This window comes from Corella eumyota, chromosome 6 (assembly GCF_963082875.1).
Source record: "Corella eumyota chromosome 6, kaCorEumy4.1, whole genome shotgun sequence".
Lineage (NCBI taxonomy): Eukaryota > Metazoa > Chordata > Ascidiacea > Phlebobranchia > Corellidae > Corella > Corella eumyota.
The window spans coordinates 13,312,128-13,332,390 of NC_137495.1; the positions used below are offsets into that span (position 1 = coordinate 13,312,128).

At 30.1% G+C, this 20,263-nt stretch overlaps 3 protein-coding genes across 3 annotated transcripts; all 3 read left to right on the top strand.

Annotated features, from left to right (window-relative positions):
- The first annotated feature begins 472 nt into the window (after nucleotides 1–472).
- Nucleotides 473–1,138, top strand: LOC145755892 (zinc finger BED domain-containing protein 5-like). Its single transcript, XM_082572127.1, has one exon. The coding sequence runs from the start codon at nucleotides 473–475 to the stop codon at nucleotides 1,136–1,138; it is 666 nt and encodes a 221-aa protein (XP_082428253.1).
- A 57-nt stretch (nucleotides 1,139–1,195) lies between these two features.
- LOC145755893 (zinc finger BED domain-containing protein 5-like) lies at nucleotides 1,196–2,035 on the top strand. Its single transcript, XM_082572128.1, has one exon. It carries the CDS (start codon nucleotides 1,196–1,198, stop codon nucleotides 2,033–2,035), a length of 840 nt encoding a protein of 279 aa, XP_082428254.1.
- A 12,290-nt stretch (nucleotides 2,036–14,325) lies between these two features.
- Nucleotides 14,326–16,832, top strand: LOC145755894 (NACHT, LRR and PYD domains-containing protein 3-like). The gene is made up of 2 exons (XM_082572129.1): nucleotides 14,326–15,633; nucleotides 16,635–16,832. The coding sequence occupies exons 1-2, from the start codon at nucleotides 14,326–14,328 to the stop codon at nucleotides 16,830–16,832; spliced, it is 1,506 nt and encodes a 501-aa protein (XP_082428255.1).
- The last annotated feature ends 3,431 nt before the right edge of the window (nucleotides 16,833–20,263 follow it).

Consider the following 20,263-nt stretch of genomic DNA (forward strand, 5'->3'; position numbering starts at 1 on the left):
ACCTAACATAAAAACTTATTTTTTGCTAAACTTATATTATTTAACAATTTATAACAATTCTAAAAATTAAGCATGTAATAACAGTATAATTTTAATTTTACTTAAAATTTTATTTAAAATATTCTCTATTGCTTTGTAATATATTTTATATAGCTGCTAAACACCACACATTTCGTGAACTATGTTTAAAACTAATATTGTGATCAAAAAAAAGAAAACTTTCAACTTTTAAAACTTTCAGTTTAAGTAATTTGCAATATTGCGTTTTAGTTCCCTTTAATTTAGGTTTTGCACGTTTATGACAGAACACTTATCTTGTTCACGATAATTAACCGCCAAATGTCAGCTGGTTTAAAATGTATGTAGTAATGAACTGATAGTAGCAGTGGAGTAGTGTCTTATGTTTAATGATATTTTAATCATATTGGAATATTACAATAACTAAATTTTGTTCAATTTAACTATTGGCAACATGTCTAAACGAAAGTACAGTCCAGCCTACATGAAGTACGGGTTCATAGCTATTGGACACAAAGAGCAATGTGTAGTTTGCATGAAGACTCTTGCTAATTCAGCTATGAAGCCAAGCTTACTTCAACGGCATCTTATCACAAATCATCCTGACAAAAAGGATCAAAATGAGAGTTTCTTTCAGCGACTCGGTGAGCATGTGAAGAGACAGCGCTTGGACAAGACTGGCACAATTTACCAGAGAAAGAAGGGCGTTGTCAAGGCATCCTATGAAATCGCTCTCCTGATAGCCAAAAACCTAAAAGCACATACCATCGAAGAGTCTCTCATAATGCCAGTGGCAAAGATGTTAGTAGAACATGTACTTGGCGAGGAAGCGGCTGCAAAGCCAGAAAGTGTTTCCCTCTCCAACAATACGGTTAAGAATCGAATGGAGGAGATGTCAGGCGATATTGCTGGACGAGTGATTTCAGGAGTGAAAAATTCAAAGTATGGTTTTTCCATTCAACTGGACGAGTCGACAGACGTAACAAATAACGCACAGTTACTTGTGTATGTTCGTTATACACAAGACAATTCTATAAAAACTGAGTTACTGATGAACAAGGAACTCTGCGGTATCACAAAGGGAAAGGATATTTTCGAAGCTTTGGACCGTTTTTTTTAATTAAATAAACTGGACTGGGGAAAGTTGATTGGCTGTACAACAGATGGAGCTTCATCAATGTTAGGACATAAATCGGGCTTCAAAGCTCATGTAAGCTGTGGCGTGATTAAACTAGTAAATTTCGTCAAACTTTCCCGTGGCAATGCAACAAGGCGCTTGTTTGAACTGCGAGATGAGCTTCTGCAATTCTTCAAGGAGAAGAATCACGATTTTCAAAAGGACCTGGGGAGCAAAGATTTTCTTACTAGGTTGGCATACCTATCGGACATTTTTAAAGTTCTAAACACTTTTAACCTGTCGTTTCAAGGACCCAATTTAACTGTAACAGAGTTCACTTCAAAGTTGGGAGCACTTATTTGTAAGTTGGACCTCTGGACAGAGAATGTTAGCAATCAAAGCTACGCATTGTTTAAATGCCTCACTTCCATTGAGAAAAATCCTGATGGTGACGTTTCAAAAGAAATTATTGGTCATCTTTCGCACCTAAAGACAGAGCTATTAAATTACTTTCCTGATGTTGCATGTTATGCTTTCTCCATCAACCTATTTTCTACTGATCCGAATAATGTGCCTGTAGGGACCGGTAAACAAGAAGAATTAATAGACATTCAAACTGATGAGACAGCAAAAATAAAACATAAAGAATGCTGTCCTATCAATTTCTGGTTAAACATGGCATCATCGTATCCGAACCTAGCACGTCACGCTGTTTCCCGGCTGTTGATTTTTCCATCAACGTGGGAGTGCGAACAGGGGTTTTCGGCTTTAATGACCATCAAATCGAAAAACCGAAATCGTCTTGGAACGCCACAACATGAACTACGATGCGCTGTCAGCAAAGCTATTTCTCGCATTGACCAGCTGGTGGACAAAAAACAACTATATCCATCGCATTAAAACCATTTGCTGTGTTTTGTTTAATTTATGACTTTTAAGTTTTTCTGAAATGTCATTTGTTAAACTTTAATAAAATGTGTTGAACTTTCTTGTCTTTATTGTATATTTTACTTTTTAAGATTTTATGTATATAGTTGGTACGCGAACACTTTACGAAACCACCGAATGGTACGCGAGTAAAAAAAGTTTGGAAATCACTGGTTTAAGCAATTATCCAAACAAATTTATTTTTATTGTATGAGCTTATACCTTGGCATTTTTCATTTTTAATATGACATAGCACTGTATTTTAACTTGATATTATTTACATTAAAGGTTCTACTTCAAATAAAAATGAACAACCAAGATCCCCTGCTCCAAATCAGGTTTTAACTTTAAAGTTGTCAATAAAATGTTATTCTATTAACCTTGAAGGACCAAGATTAATATTGTTTATGGTATTTATTAAATTATATTTTTTAGTTAAAAGAACAATTTGAAGAAATACAAACTTCAGTTTCACATGAGGTTAATCCAGAACCAAGAAGAAGACAAAATAAGGGTAAATTTACAAAATAATCGTAACTTTTATTTAACATTATCGCGCATCTGTCATGTTTAAAAATAAATATTTGGTACGGTAAGTTAATTTATTATTTTAAGGTTTTGAGCAACAACACAAATTAATATTTAAACAAAAATATAATTAATAAAAAAAAGCTTCATGTAATCTGTTCCAACATTAACAGAACCCTCTATATACTTGTACTTAATATGTTTACTCTGTAAAAATTTTCCCCATCTGATAACATGGTTGTTAATTAATTAAGCATGCTTAATATAAACCAAGGGCTAGTTGTCCAATGCCAGTGTAAATTCTACCCCAGACAAATATCTTTTTATTTTTTAATGTACAAAATCACGTCTAAACAATCCCATTCAATCGCCTAATAATTAGTCTCAGCGATTGCAAGTTTGTGCTTGCAAAACTGATAGAAAAATGCTGCTCTTCATAAAGTAACATTGCACCTAGACGCATTCGTTTGTAGCACAAACGGTCAGGAGGTTTTAATATTAGTTTGCACATAAATTCTGTGTTCTAGAAAGTTGACGATGGCTTGGTTTAAACACTAAAACAGTTTCTTTAGCACCCCCGCATGATTTTTACTTAATTTGTTTGTACATTTGTCATCTAAAAAAACTTTCAACATTTTCTAACCCCATTAGCATAGGCCTGGTACTTTGGACAAAGGTTGCATCTAAAATTAGCTTCCCAAATGGTGCCTTCAGACATCACAAAGGGCTGGTTGTCTTGTAAATATATTTTATTTGCAATGGTACTTGCCAGTAACCATTTGTTATATCCAATTTCATTAAATATTTATCTTCCGATAATTTTTGAAATATTTTCTTTGCTGTCACCATAGGTTCAGGATCAAACATTGTCACTTTATTTAATTTTCTTTTTTATACAAGTCGGATTCATTTTTTTTATATAAGTCGGATTCAAAGTTTATACAAGTCGGATTCATTTCTTTCTTTTTTTTTGATCACTACTAGCATCTCAAATGGCAATTTAGATCTCTAAATTAAACTTAAATCAGCTTTAATTTAAATAAAAACCCATTTAGTATTGAACAAGGTTTAGACTGGATCCGAAATCAAATTTATTTTGTGCTTCAAACAGTTTATTGTACCCCGTTATCACACTTTGTTGCTTTTAACTCTGGTAACTGTTCCTCAACAACAGGCTATTATAGTTCATTTTGTTTCTATATTGTCCTATGGCAGTGAAATTAGCCACGACACTTTGCCAATCATCTACTTTAAAAGCATCTTTTCTGTTTAGATATTTTAAGGCAAATTTACCTGAAATAATTTTGTTTTATTCATTGATGTCCAGTTTATAATCACTACTACCAACTTTCCTAACTACCTAAAAACTTTGATTCAATAATTTATTAATGTAGGTAACAACACTAAAACCAATTCGCAAATTGTTGTTTTGTTTTGCAACCAAAGTATTTTTGTAGCGCATTCCTTATGGCCTTTCTTGTTCCTAACTTCCAGCTTTGAAACAGTGTTGGTCTACATCTCCTTTTAAGATGTGCATTGGCCCCCGCACCTATCTTTCATACAGCTGCTCAAACGATAAAACCCGGTAAACTCTTGCAGCACCTCCTGAAATGCGAAAGGTAATGTGTAAAATTTAAGGATGCCATTTGTTTGACTTCTACAATAAAGTTTCTTTAGCATAGACTTTACCAAACCATTAAATCTCCACAAGGTTATTATGGAATGATAAGGATTCTGTTTTTTCATGCACTTCGAAAAAACTTAGTTTCCCATGTCACTTAATAATTTAGTAAAACCAGACACTTGACACTCTTCAGGCTATTCTTAAAATCTTAACTTATTACAAAAATTATAGTGGGGCAAGTTTGGGTTGTCTGGTATAATGTGTCCCCAAATTTGGGACAAAGGTAAACCAAAAAAGGTTATACATGGTTTTTATAATACATACATGCTCTGTGCTTAAGTACTTTTAATAAAATTCTTGTTATTTATATATAATACCGGGCATATTTTTTGGCAGGCAGTTTGTAATTTTTAAATAAAGTTTGTTTGGAGTTATTTATTGTTTTTGGTTATCTGCTATATGTAGATTATTGCAATTTCACTTTAACATTAGTTGTGTGACTACAAAAACCGCCATCCCATTTAATTTCAGCAAAACACAAAATTGTTTATTTTATTGAGCAAAATTTGCTTAATTTTATTGGATTAAATAATTCTAGTATCTTGATACAGTTAAATGTGTTGGGGAAAATATTTTTACTTTGAGTTGTTTGTTAATTCCTAAATATATTAACCGAATTTGTGCATCATCTATGACTAACTTACTGTTTATTTTTATTGTAAAGATTGAGTAATTTCTATATAGGAAGCAAAACAATAGAGCAACTACTTATAAAGGATTTCCTTTTGCTGCAACAGGATATTTTCAACGGCTTGAATACTCGAGCTATAGCATATTAAAAGTATTGGGGTCTGACTAATTGTTTATTGTGCTGTATTAGTTTGTTTTTTTATTAATTTTTTTACTGAACAACTATTTAATTATTATTTATTACATTTTGTTAAGAAATCTGTTAGCCTTATAATACCGGACACCACAAAAAATTCAGAGGTTTTTCGCGCATTAATGACAGTGAATAATAAGATATATAATCAATATTACATCAATGCGACGGGATAAAATGACAAAATCAATTTAATGATTTAAAACATGCCAAAAAGATTAATATTAACATAAAGATTTTAAGTATGTTATGGCATGGTCACCTAACCCAGAAATATAACTTATGTGTTTACTTTTGAAGGTCAAGGTCATCTGCTTAAAATAAACTTTTAAACATCATCTTATTATTTATTGATACAATTTTCTGTTTTTTTAAAATTTGTAGGAAGTTTTTATCATGGAGGAAACTGAATCAAATGATCCAGAGTTGCCAAACAATAATGATCCAGAGTTGCCAAACAATAATAACCCAGAGTTGCCAAACAACAATAACTCAGATTTTCCAGACAATAATGATCCAGAATCAAATTTAAATACTCAGGTATTTTATTTACTTTAAACTTTCTAGATAAAGGTTTATAATTAAACTTTCCCCAAACCATCTAATAGTACAAGGTTACTAAATATATTTAAAAAAGGGTTAAAGGGAGAACAAATTTTAAACTTTTTGTCAGTTATAAGAATATTAATCCTTTAATTTTGATATTTTAGGGGGATTGGATAAGGTTGTGTTACTATAGTGATGTTACATTTATTAAAATTAACATAAATTTTACAGAACTTGCAAGCAGGACCAGTTAGTTTAAATATTTCTGGCGGCGAAATTTTTTTTGCTGAAATTTCAAGGAATTTGCCTCCAAGTAAGTTGTTTATTAATTTTATATGATTGGGTTTGCCTGACAATAGAAACCAGGGCCGACATTACGAAACTTGTTAAGTTAACGATCTTGTTACTTATATATCATTAACAAGCGAAAATGTATTTAGAGAAAAAATGGGTATTTCGAAACAAAAAATATCAAATTTCACAAATGAGATCGGACAAAATTTAGCGAGGAGAATTTACTATTCATTAACTTAGCAAGAAGTATTTTGTCTTGGTTATCACTTTACATCTAAGATATATTTTTAAGTTTATAAATATACTGTCACTTATTAATATAAATTGTAACATATACAATTGGTGTAATAAATGCTTAACATATAATGCCATGAAACCTTAAACTGAACAATCTGCCAAACTCAATTTAATTTAGCATTTAAACATAAAGGATTCGAAGGAAAACACTATTTTGAAATAGATGATATAACCAAACTGTTTAATCTTTAGTCATGGTTTTCTTGTGCCGGTTAAAGTTTTTTTTAAGTATATATATAAAATAACTATATTTTGTTTTGTAAATAAATGTTTTTTTTAAACATTTACCATATTATCAAATTACCATACAAATGGACTATTGCTGGGCTATCCACTATAGCCTTAACTTTTCATTATAATATGACAATATAAAAGCACCCCTGTGGATAAAATTTTAACATCACCGCTCTGATGTAACCCCGAGATATCCAGTAAAAATGTAAGAATTGTTCCTTTGCGTAGCACGAAATACTTTTTTTGTACTCTTATTTTTAATGAACTAGGTGGTTTTGTAATTAGTTAACGAGCAAGATAACTCGTTAAATTTTGAAGCATTAGCAAGATCGTTAAATTTAACCTAACGAGTTTCATAATGCTGCTCTAGGCCAAGTCTTAGTTTATTTATAGACTTAACAAAACATTATTTTATGTAATATATTAGCAATGCAAATTTTATTATTAATATTAAATTATTTTTATTATAGATGCTATGATAAACTTTATTAACCCTCAAGTCAACGTAATTCGTGATTTTCATCAAAACGAGATCACTCAAAACATCACTCACCATGAAAACATCACTCACCATAAGCAATATGGTGGAGCATTCATGCCTGGGGCTTCAATATACGATTCTACATTTCCTCAAACAGGTATTTTTAAGTTATTTTCACAATACATAATTATATTCTGAAAATTGCATTTTTGATCTGATAGGAGAGTTAAAAAAACTGTGCTAGTAAATTATTAACCTTATATTGTTAAATTATGTTTGATTTTTATAAATTTATTCAATAATCAAAATTAAAAGATTATGGCTTATATAATAATGATGTACAAAATACTACATTAAATATGTAAATGGAGTTGAGCATAATAGTTTAAGCAAATATAAAACAATTTAAATATAAACGAGGTGTTAACTGCCTTTTAAAATATTGCATGAAACTAGTTAAATTATTTACCTAACTCAAGAAATTTAAGTTGTTTGTGATGCAAAATTAAATATTACTTACAATCAGGACTTTTATAATGTACAGTTAGAGTCAGTTTATTTCATTTACGATTTCGGGCTTTATTTTGAATCGGCAGCATGGTGTACGTAAACCATATTAGGTCCTGAATTCGAATCCCGATGCTCTCATGCTGTAGCGCTGTTGAGTTAAAAGCTATAAATGGTATGAACTTCTGCTGAGCCAGCACTTAATCAGCAGCTAAATTATCGGGCAACCATAATCTATAATATTTCAAACTCACGCATTCGACCTTCCCACATTAAAAATAAAGATATTTACAACGAAAAATTTGTAATTGATTTTTACTTTTAACACAACATTAGGAGTTTGCCAACTATTTTTTATATTTTAAAGTTTTTTGTTGTTTTTTGTTATTTCATAGCAAGTATAAAAGTTAGCTCTAATTAACTTGTGTATCTACATCAAAGGTTCCACTTCAAATGAAAATGAACGGCCAAGAACTTCTGGCTTAAATCAGGTTTTAACTTTAAAACTATTCGATATTTACTTAAATAAAAGTTAAACACTGATATAAATTGGGTCATAAGATCTTGTTCAACAATAAATATGAATGGTAATCATTAGAAATGTTGGTAGTTACCAAAGTTTTACTTTTTTTAAAGGAGCAACCTGAAGAATTACAAACCCCAGATCCACATAAGGTTGATCCAGAACCAAGAAGAAGACAAAATGGAGGTAAGTTTTATTCTTGTTTATTTTATGGAAGTGTTTCTAATATTTTTTTAAGATCCTTGCTTGTCTATGGTCTGTCTATGATAATATAAATATATCATCTGGTCAATAACATCATATAATTCTAAACACTGATTTAGTTTGGGTATAGTCACTGTAGAATTAGGCTGTAAAGTCAACTTTTAACAATGATTAAAATGTTTAATTGTCACTAATCTTATTATTAACATAAAAAATGTCGGTTGTTGTAAAATATTTATTACCATTCGAAACTAACTTCTCAGGTTTTAATGTAATTGTAGGTGGGCACAGCTAACCTAAAAAGTAACTTTGTTAAATGGTTATTTGTTACACAATATATTAACTTGTTATCACTGCTTAGTTATTGATAACCATTAACGTTAAAATTTAATTAAAACAAACAAAAAACAATCCTATTTTTATAAATACAATAATTTAGACCATAGTTGATATTTTAACTAAACGAATGTAAGTTTAAAAATATTTAAAGCTGGCATGGAGGTCAAATAACAGCAACCAGTTGGCAGTTACATACACCGTTACATCGTTTAAAAAATGGCACTGTTTAAACCCGATAAACGACGATATTTTTCATATATTCTACCCCTTTTTAGCATGGTTTACTAGTAAAAAATTAGATTAATGAACTTATATTAAAAAAAGCGTAATGCAATGGAGATTAATAAGTTTAATATCGATTTTTAAAGTTAACTTTGTTAATTAACGATTAACAGATTATTGGGATCTTTAAGTATAACAAATGTATTATATTATTGCAATATAATACCACCTGTAAGAAACACTATTTTAATCCAATATTATTTACTTTAAAAGGTTCTACTTCTAATGAAAATGTACAACCAAGATCCTCCGCTACAAATCAGGTTTTAACTTTAAAGTTGTCAATAAATATAAACATGTTTAAACTAAATAACAAGTTTAAATATTGTTTATAATAAATAATAAGACTTTGGACTCAGTTTAAATAATAAATATGACTGGTAATCATTAAAAAATCTTTGTAGTTACTTAACCAAAGTTTTACTGTTAATAAAGGAACAACCTGAAAAATCACAAACCCCAGATCCACATGAGGTTGTTCAAGAACCAAGAAGAAGACAAAATGAAGGTAAATTTAAATCTTGTTTATAATATGGAAGTGTTTTGGTATATGTTTATCTTTGACATAACTAGACTGACTCCACAGTCCAATCTTGCATCGAATGTAAATGTCTTTATTAAGTTTGGTAATTTTAATCTGCTTATGTATTTAGTAAAAGCAAAAGTGACTAAATTTGTCACCATCAAAATAGCACTATATATGTGAAAGGCTAGTTCAGTAGTTGATATTATAATATATATAACATCTTAAGTTTGTTTTAAAATAAAATGATTTTTTTAAACAGTATAGAAAAAATAAATACCCTTTCAAGAGACTTCAAAAAAGCTGGCCTTAGTACTGCTGTTTTTATAATTTCCAAAGCCGGTCTTTGTGAGTTTACCTACTCTTTATTTCTTTGTTCAAAAGTAATCAATGGTGGGTGCTCACAGGCATGGAATTTTTCATAAGATATCCAACTATGTTTATTTTGGATGTGATACACCAAAGAACACCACTTTTCTTTTAATAAGATTGCATCTTTATTACATGTAGAAACTGAATACCATAGGTGATTTATAATTGCTTTTGTCCACTTAATAACCATAGGATTTTTAGATTTCAGTAGTCGCTTTTTTAAATTTTTTGCAATATGCCATAGGTCAAACTGATGGTTTATATGGGGAAACTCATCTCTGAGCATCTTTTGTATTCCAGGATGCATATCAGTAGCAATGCAATTAATTTGTAAACAAGATTCCTGGTACAAAAAAAGTTAAATTAATATTTGTACTAGTAAAGGGGCATTATGTTTACTTACTTTGAGATAATTTAGTGCTTGCTTTAATCCTTTGATCTCAAGCCAATACCTATTTTTTACCTCTGCCACATGAATAGTTTTTTGTACCAATATTAAACGGGTTTCTTGATCAAGAAGGGTGTATGTCCCAAATGTAGCACTATGGCCCGGGCTATCAAATCTGCAATCTCCCGACACTACCCTCACTTTAGAAGCTATCATTGCCAGAAGGTTCATATTGTGCTTTGTCCACATTCGTTTAACAACAGGTATAATGTATAATCGCTGTAGATTGTAGCAGTTTGTTATAGCAAAATGTTCGGCAAAATGTTCATAAATGCAGAAAAGCTGTTTGCGGTAACAAGCAAAGATGAAGGTATAAGTAAATTACAAGAAAAACGTTTATTTGTAAGAGGTTGTGATCGCCATTTGTATAAATGTCTATCAACGCATTCGGTTATTACTGTCACAGTAAACCCACTATTTGTTACTTTCGGAATGTTATGTAGAGCTTTACCACAACCTTGAAAGTGGCAGGTTCTGAAAAGATCTAAAAGCAGTTGCAAATATACAAGCACTTTCACGCCAAAAAAAACATCTACAGTCTTACTCCATTCCCAAGATCCAGCTGAAGATGTGGTAGATGCTGAAGCTTCTGACGGTATGTAATCACTGTGATCTGATGGGGAGGAATCATTTTGACTACTGCTTGAGGGCGAAGGAACCAGGATTTCCATTTGAACATTTTCTTTAAACTGTTTTTTATTCTTTTGAAACCTTAGGTTGAATATAAGATTGATGGTCTGTGTTTATTGCTGTTTCAACACATGTAACCAAATCAGTATTTGTTGAAGCATGAGTTTGAGGAATAGTGGGTATTTGCCCAGTTGATAAAGTTTGTGTTGATGCATTACTAAAGGCAGGAGTTGATATTTCCTCATCCTCCTAAAATTCCAAAAAAAAATTTACCTTCTTGGCTAGTTTAAAAAATACGGAAAAAGGAATTTCTACGAGTTGAGTTAAAGTACCTGTGGCGCATCAAAAAATATCTAGTGTACAGTTGACTTCTTTAATTTCTAAAAACAAAATTTTTTATAAATTTTTATGTAATTGCCGATAAATGAATACATTTAAAAAAGGATTGGTATTTAATTATCTTTTCATTTTGTGCAGTCAAGCCTTTAACAAAGGTTTATTGTTTTGTGGAAATCTATAGAAATGGACAGGTTGTTCACGATTTTTGGTATTATAAAAGGAGTTTGAACACCCTGGAGCCTCACAGAAATTGCCACTTTTTGTTAATTTTGATTTCTTAGCTAAAATTTCGCCACTAAATTTCTTTTTTTTTACAATATAAATCTAATTAAGTAAACAAAATAATATTGTGAGATCAATGTTATAGTTTAAATTGATACATATCAGGTTTGGGTATATATTCAAATAACCACCATAATTAAAAATTATACAAATATGAAATTAAGCCTACAAAATGAATATCAGGCCATCTGCCTATCAGCCTATGCAGCTAAGATTATATGGGCTATTTTTTGAATATGCATAGTAATCTATGTTACATTGCAATCTGGACTTTATCATATTACTTAAATTTTAACCTTCTACACTGTTTCACTATGCAGTAAGTTAATCTAGAGATATTGCTGACAGTCTGAAACCAAAATTAACGTTTTAACAGTCTCACAGCAGGGGTTAGAAAAACTGCTTTTTATTGAAAGAGACCAATTAAAAATACATTACAAAAACTATTAGTTTCTTTAAATAAAACTAAACTGTAAAGTTAGTTTATCATATTGGTTTCCGCAACTGTAAATGGACACTATATCGCTGTTTTACCACCTGACTACTAGCTTAAAAACAGGCAGACGGGTGATATTTGCCATGAAATTAAAAGCTAACATTTGCCTAAAGTTTTAAACTTTTGGTTCCCATACTATACCAGTATAAGTAACAGGTATATAAGATAACATTTTCACGTTTCTACCCAAAAAAATTAAGTTGAACTTGACATTTCACTAATTAAAAATTTATAGCCATAAGAAACAACGATAATGAAAATCGTCTTCCCTTACGATGATGTCACGTCGGTAAACACTTTTTTTTGTGAAAAAGGTAACCCCCTATAACTTTTAAACCAGAACCCCTAGAAAATCCGTTTTTTGAAATTAAATTTTAAAAAATATACTTATTTTTATAAAATAGGCCTAGTTTTGCCTTTAGTTCCCCTTTAAGATGTGCATTGGCCCCCGCACCTTTCTTTCATACAGCTGCTCAAACGTTAAAACCCGGTAAACTCAGCACCTCCTGAAATGCGAAAGGTAATGTGTAAAATTTAACGATGCCATTTGTTTGACTTCTACAACAAAGTCGCTTTAGCATGGACTTTACCAAACCATTAAATCTCTCCACAAGGTTATGGCTCATGGAATGATAAGGATTCTGTTTCTTCATGCATTTCGAAAAAACTTTGGTTTCCATGTTACTTAATAACTCTTTAGGTATGTCAAGTCTACACTACGTATTTACTAAAGCTTCAGCAACTTTTTCTGTGGATTTTAATCAACAACTCTCCTGAGTACCATGTTGCGTAATCTTTAAGTGTCAAGATGTACTTGTGTTCCTTGTAACTAGAAGGGTGTATCAGCCCTATTAAGTCTAGTGTTGCAAGTTTAAACAGAATTTCAAATAAAGAAACACTTGCTGCCACAAATTGTTTTTTACTCTAAGGTTTAAAACCCCTTTTCAAGTTTTTTGGTTTAAACTGCTCCGAACTCTTATTGGTTTTGGGTTTTGCTTGTCACACTTTTTTCTGATCTCTATCTTCAGTTAAGTTGTTTTGCTTTAGGAGCACACTCTTCAAATGCTTATAATTTACAGCGCCTTGGGCCATAAAGAATAACAATGAAAGAACAAGAATAATACTGGTTATTATATATGGTTGCTAGTCAAACCATACTCCAGTTTATGCGACCTAGCAATTCATACTCGAAACAACAAGAATTTAAAAAAAATTTTTGCGGGAGTTTTTCACCTTGCAAACTGTCTCGCAGGCTGCTGTATCAACGAGCGATTCTACTCGAGTTATTTTTGAATATCTTGTGTCACTAAATATTATCTATGCCTATTTTTCAACCAATAAATATTGGATATATGCATTATTAAATGTGTTATATGTAGTGATAAATTATTGTGTTGTTGACATCTTTTTTTATCAGTTGACTTATTTTTTAAAGTTATTGTTACACAGCAATTAACTTTTATGGTTGCCAGCTTACGCTATTTGTTACATAGTAATAGTGACTTAATTACCTCCCTGCTATGCTGACAAAAAATCAGCACTACTAAAAAAAGAGTAATGCATTTAAGAAAAAATCGGCTTCAAGTATTTATCATCGGTTTGTTTGTGTATGGTAGTGGTCCAAACACTTTCTTACTATACACCAGATCCTGGGTTCGATTCCCAGTGATCTCATGCTGTAGCGCTCTTAACCAAAAAAAAGTAAATGTAAATATTTATGATTGCTTTTATGACATTTAGTACCTGTTATATAATTCCATTATAGCAATATTAGTTAGGTTTTACAATTTATTATTTAAAAAAATATTAAAAAAATATATTTTTGCATTGATATATGTGCTGTTAACAATAAATATTTTATTAAATATAAAAAACAAATAATAATTTGAGACTTTATTATTTTAGGTAATTCTTTATGTGAACAACTTTCCACAAAGTGTTTTGAGCAAGCTAAAAGTTTTGTCAATGAATTTTGCTCTCCTGTCCAGTTAGACAAACAATTAGAATTTGTTGAATTAGAACTTGCTCAATATTCTTCCACTGATGTTAAAGATTTAGATTTAGTTGATCACTTTCATACCAGAAAAGAACAATTTGAAAGAATGTCCAAGTTAACTCAACTTGGCAAACACTATGGCACAAAGATTAAGGTGAATGAGGTATTTGAATTAGCAAAAAGAAATGCTGAAGCAGCAGCTGAACAAAAATTCAATAAATCGACAAAAAATGAAGCTAAACGACTTGAATTAGACAAGAAAAAAAGAGACTTTACTAAAATACATTCATGGCACTTGTTGGGCACGCAGGGACTGGTAAATCAACTTTTATTAAAATTCTGATTCAGGAAATTTTTTCTGAAAATAGCGACTTTCTTCAGAATATAAAATTTATATTCTGCATTATCTTGCGATCAGTTAATTTTCGTAGGAAAATGTCGATTTTCAGGTTTCTTGTTGCAAACTCATCCATAGATTGGAATCAACCAGAGTCTACTGATGTAGAATCATTTAATTGCATTAAAAACAGTTCTGACACTATCCTCATCTTCGATGGACTCGATGAAGCTGATAGTACTACCTTAGGGAGAGCACCCAAAAACTTGGTATCTACAAATGGCTCTGCTGAAGATTTTCTAAAAAACATTTTTAATGGAAAGTTATTTCCCAATGCTTATAAGTTTATCACTTCTCGACCAAGGCAAATGTATGAGTGGCATCCTTCTTGCAGACCTATCTTAGTGTTAAAACTACTTGGTTTCAATAAGGAAGCACAAGAAAACATTTGCGTGCAAATATGTGGGGAAAATTCACCTAAAGTCTTAACCTACTTACAAGATCATCCAGATATTGATGCTTACAATTATGTTCCTGTCAACTGTATCCTATCCATGCACTGCATCAATCAAGCAATTTTGTCTGGTTCAGAGGTTAATCTAAAAACTATGACAAATGTTATGCTTGCTTCTTTAAAGCATTATATGAGATCGGATCATTTTCCTGACAACTCAGACATTCTTGAGAATGAATTTAAAGGTCTAGCTTTTCTTGCATGGAATGGGTTTAAAAAGAAAAAAATTTGTTTTAATCAAAAAGACATTAAAAAGGCTGGAATTACTGAAAAAATGCTTAAAACTTTTCTTGACACTTTTGTTTATGATTCTTCAAACATGAAAGTCAAGATATTAGAAGGAGACAAACGAAGCAACTTCAGTCATCTCACCTGGCAAGAACTGTTTGCTGCCATGTATTTATTCTTATGGGCAAGTCTGGATAAATTTCAAAAATGTGTTCCTAAGTTTTTCACTAGTCGGTGGGAAGTAGTCACAAAATTTCTGTTTGGGTTTTACAGTTCCAAGGATTTGTCTGAATTTCAATCTTGTTCTTCAACAGCTTATGATGAGAAACGAGCTGTTCTAGAAACATATGCAAAATATTTATGTAAAAAGATTGGGACTCTTTTAACAAGTAATAACCCAAAAATGAAAGCCACTGCAACCCTGGTTGAACTCAGCAATTATTTGTATGAATCCAACGATGATGACCTCAACCAGTCTATTCTAAGTCTTCTACCTGATCATTTATACCTTGAGTTTGAGGAATCTTTGTTGCCGAGTGACTACATCCATCTTGGCTACTTGTTTGAACAATTAACCAAACCTCTTTCTTTAAAGATGAGGTTAGGAGTAGGAGTAGGTGACCATTCTCAACTGCTTAGTATCTTCAAAGGTTTAAAAGTAAAGGTAAGCAAAAACATTATTGTTATTTTGAATATGATACCCAGGTTAAATTTACACAGGAAATTTATTTACTAAAGTAGATAAAATCACCAAAATTTATAGATTTGTATTCAATATTATTTTAATAATTCTGTAGTTATAATAAAACTTTTTGTTTGAATAAGTAATTTGCAATTTTGTAAAAAGTAAAATTATAACAATGCTCATATTGTTTAACAATGGTTCATTGTTGAGATACAATCCTCCATTTTGTACTTTCTCTAAATTACATTATTCAATAAATAAAAGTTTTAATAAATTTTTGAAAGCAAAACTCAACATTTTTTACCTGAATACAAAATAAATTTAGAATAAATAAAAATAATGAAAAAACCTAAACTTTTAGTATTTAGTATGCCTACTTAAAGCAGGCAGCTTTATATTACTATAAAGGTAGGTTACAAAACTACTGGGGTTAAATTAACAAGAGGGGGAAATGTATAAAATTACATCCTTAATTTTTTTTTTGTATTGATTAACACAGTCGATAGCAACAAACATTTTAGGTTTACGTAACAAGTTTATTATTTACAATTATAACAAAGAAAACAGAAATCGATGTTAACTTTAAATTTTTCTCACATAAAAAAAACTCTCATAAAATATTGATCCAAACAAAGCTTAAAATAATTTGTTTCATAAACTAAAACATTGGGTTAAAATACTATTTACCCCCATATTATTGCTGGGAATTTTATTATTACTCCTAAATATTTTTGTACTCACTGGGTTAGTTGCAAAGTATTGTTATATAAATATCTTGCTTAAATTAGTTAAAGTTATCATAACTAAATTTTAAATTTATTTAAACTAGCTTTAAATAAGAATTAAATTGTTGGTAATTATTATTTTAATTCAAAATGCTCATAATTACTATTTTATAAAGAATATATTTTTTAAACTTTTTCTTAGGTAATTAAATTAAAGTAATCTTTAAATTAAGTAAAATATAAATTTTGTTTTAGATAAAGATGAACTTAGGAGGGAACGAAATTGGGGATGAAGCTGCAACATTACTGGGTGAGGTTATTGACAAGTTTGAGGAACTTAATATTAGGGGTTGTAACATCACAAAAGTTGGTGGATTGGCCATTGCTAGAGGTTGTTCAAAACTAACACATCCTGTAAGTATATTACTTTATTGCTTGGTATTTAAAGATTAATTATTTAAACAAGCACTAGATTTAAATAACATTTATATTAAAATTACTTTATGTAACAACAAAACTTTTTTATTTAGTTTATAAAAATATAAACACAAACTAACACAAACTTATTTTTAATTTTATAACAAGAAGTAGAATAAATTACAATGCCCATTAACTTTAACAATGGGTCATTGTTAAGTTACAATTTATTGTATTATATTTAAATAAAATTATTTTTTGTATTTTCTTAGGATCAAATTATTTAAAAATTAAAAATGTAAAGAAATATTTAAAACAAAATTAACAGCAAAATTTTACTTTATTAACTTTTGGAGAATTTTAAACTTAAAATAAACAAAAATAATTAAATTCAACAATTAATACATTATTTTTAGTGACATTAAACAAATTTAGTTTTAAACATTTAAATATTTTGGCTTATTTATTAAAAATCGATTTATAAATTAACAGTAAAATTTTATTAAAACAATAAGGGTGGAGTTATTAAAGTCGAGTTAACTTAATCCTCAGTTAACTTTTTATTTTTTTGTGTTATTAAAGTCGAGTTAAACTCGGATTAACTAATCCTAGTTTAACTTGCGATTTTTGTTTAAAAACTGATTTAAACCGGTTTAAAATCGCTATAGCGAATCAAAACAGCGAACAACAATTTTTTGTTGATTTTCGCTGTAACCAAGGACGCTTTGTTCACTTTTTTGCAGGAGATTTAAGTTATTGTAAATAATAAGGCTAAACATGATTTTGAAGGGTTTTAGTAATAATTTAACATTTAACTTTCTTTATTAAGTTAGACTTAGTTAAGATTAGTTACTGTTAGTAAACAAAAAACAGACCTTCAGCCTATTCAGGCTTAAGATTACTATTATAAAAAAATGCACGCTATAGAAACTTCTTTTACAAATTGTTCTTAAATATTGTCAATAGGAATAAACGATTGTTAAGTAATTTTTTATTAAAATGGATACTTTGGAAATCGTTGAAATAACAAATACAAATAACGAAATTTCCAAAAACAATTAAAAGATATCACAAATCCCCTGAAAAATATATAGAAAAAGAAATAGTCCAGCCTTACAGATTTAATAAAAATAGCATTTTACAGCTTTAAAACATTATTGAAAAAGATTTAGGTTTAAAAATTAGAAGCCATGGTGTTCCAGCATTGTTGCAGCTTTTGGTAACTCTAAGGTTTTATGCAACAGGAAATTTGCAACACAGTGATGGAGACTTAGTTGGGGTACATAGATGCACGGTGTGCCTTATCGTACATCGGATTTCTAAGTGTATAGCTTCGCGCAAACACTTATTTGTAACTTTTCCTAGTGGATTGGCTCTGCAAACATGCATGGATGATTTCGGGCAAGTTTCAGGGTTTCCCAACATAGTTGGAGCAATAGATGGCACACATATCCTTATTGTTTCACCTGGTGGTGATTCTTCTGAGGTGTTCAGAAACAGAAAAGGATTTTTTTTGTTAATGTTTAGGCTATCTGTGATGCTCACCGAGTAATAACCAACATTGTTGTGCGTTGGCCAGGATCGACTCATGACTCCCGATTTTTTGAAAATTCCAGAATTTGTGATCATTTTAAAGATTGATTTGTGTCTGGTCTGTTGTTAGGTGACAATGGTTACCTCTGTAAAAAATATTTAATGACTCCTTTACTTTATCCCTTCACATTACCACAAAAAAGTACAATAAAGCTCACATAAAAACAAGATCAAGAATTGCACAGTCTTTTGGCATTTTAAAACAAATCTTTCGGGCCCTTACAATTCCACTTCAGACACGTCTGAACAATTCAATAGTTATAATAGTTGCAATTATGTGTCTTCATAATTTTGCACTAAAAACAAGGCAAGAGAAACTGGCACCTTACGATGCTGAAATCCCAGTAATTGAAACAAATAGAGGAGCTGGTCATTTATTCGCTGGTTGAGCTGTGCGAGACCAAATAATAAATAACTATTTTCAGTAATATTTAAATTTAAGAAGAAATTTTTACGTTAATATAGTTAGACTGCATTACAATGTTTGTTTACGTGTTTTATGTAATCTTTTTGTAGCTAGGAATAAAATGGATAATAAAATTAGAACTCTTAACTACGATCAAAGCGAAGGAGAACTGTTGGAATTGGTAAAATCTTATCCAGTTATAACTTCAAAATTAACAAATTCTTCTACCACAACTGCAAAAAAAAGCTTGGGTTGATTTAACAAAAAAATTAATTTAATCAATATACGATGCAATAGAACACCAGAAAATTTACAAAATTTATACAAAAATATTTAAAAAAAGCCAAATCAGCTAATACAGAAAAAAAAAAATTAGAAAAACAGGAGGTGGCCACCACCTAATTCCATTAGCTCTTTTACACAGAAAGTCATTTGTGAGTAACAATTATATTTTTATGATAAACCAAATTACACACAACGATAAATTTACTACAAACCTGCAAAACTTTGTTTTAAATAATAACTTTAATTCCCAATGAAATCAATTCACTGCATAACAGTTTTGATGATGATGCCTTGCCGATTCTTGATCTTACTGGTAGCATCCCAGTCATGATCAAATTGTTACTGAATGTTCTTCAAATGGAGAAATTTTTATAGCATGTAAAAAATAACCAGGTTAAGTTTCATGTTGTGAATATTATTACCAATAAAGAGTTCTAGTTTAAAAAAGGAGTCTTTAAAAAGAAAAAGCTATTCTGGTGACGTAAGGGAGGCAAAAATGTTATTACTTAGGCAGGAAATAGAAAATAAAAAAGAAATTCATAAACTAACCAAAAAGTTACTAATAAAAAACCAAGAAATAAAAATAAAAGAACATGATTTAAAAATGAAAGAACTTGAAATAAAAATATAGCAAACAAAAAATTTAAAAAATTACCGAGCAGCATGTTTAAACAACTTTTATGAAATTTAATAGTTTGCATATTTATTTGTTGTATTATTTATGTTTTTGAATTTTGTTACTCAAAAAAATAGTTATCAATAAAATTAAAATAAAAGGGTTTACTTTCCACTTCGCATGAATTTAATACCAAAGCTTTTCTAGATTGAAAATATGATACCCTGTTCAAAATAGGTATTTACCGAGAGCAAAATGCTTAAAACCATCATCGCGCATTTCCTTGTTTAGCCAAGCCAGGGTAGACGGTTTTTAACTTTAACGACATAAAAGTATTCTCTAAACTTTGTGACCTGCCCATTGTTAGGGATTGACAGGATGTTTGTAATTTCTAATTTCAATAGCTACAATAAAGGTTAAATATATTGCCCCTGTGACAACTTATTAAAATACTACTTAAATAGTTAATTATAAATCTTTTAACTAAATTTATTTGGCAGAGCCCATTTAAAACTTAGGTTGTAACTGGCTATACACATTTATATGCATTTAATAGGATTTTAATAG

What these genes read in the sequence shown, in the direction of transcription:
- LOC145755892 (XM_082572127.1), top strand. Translation starts at nt 473, where the DNA reads ATGTCTAAACGAAAGTACAGTCCAGCCTACATGAAGTACGGGTTCATA.
- LOC145755893 (XM_082572128.1), top strand. Translation starts at nt 1,196, where the DNA reads ATGTTAGGACATAAATCGGGCTTCAAAGCTCATGTAAGCTGTGGCGTG.
- LOC145755894 (XM_082572129.1), top strand. Translation starts at nt 14,326, where the DNA reads ATGTCGATTTTCAGGTTTCTTGTTGCAAACTCATCCATAGATTGGAAT. An exon ending in TCAAAGGTTTAAAAGTAAAG is followed by an intron (nt 15,634 to 16,634) that starts GTAAGCAAAAAC and finishes ATTTTGTTTTAG; the next exon opens with ATAAAGATGAACTTAGGAGG.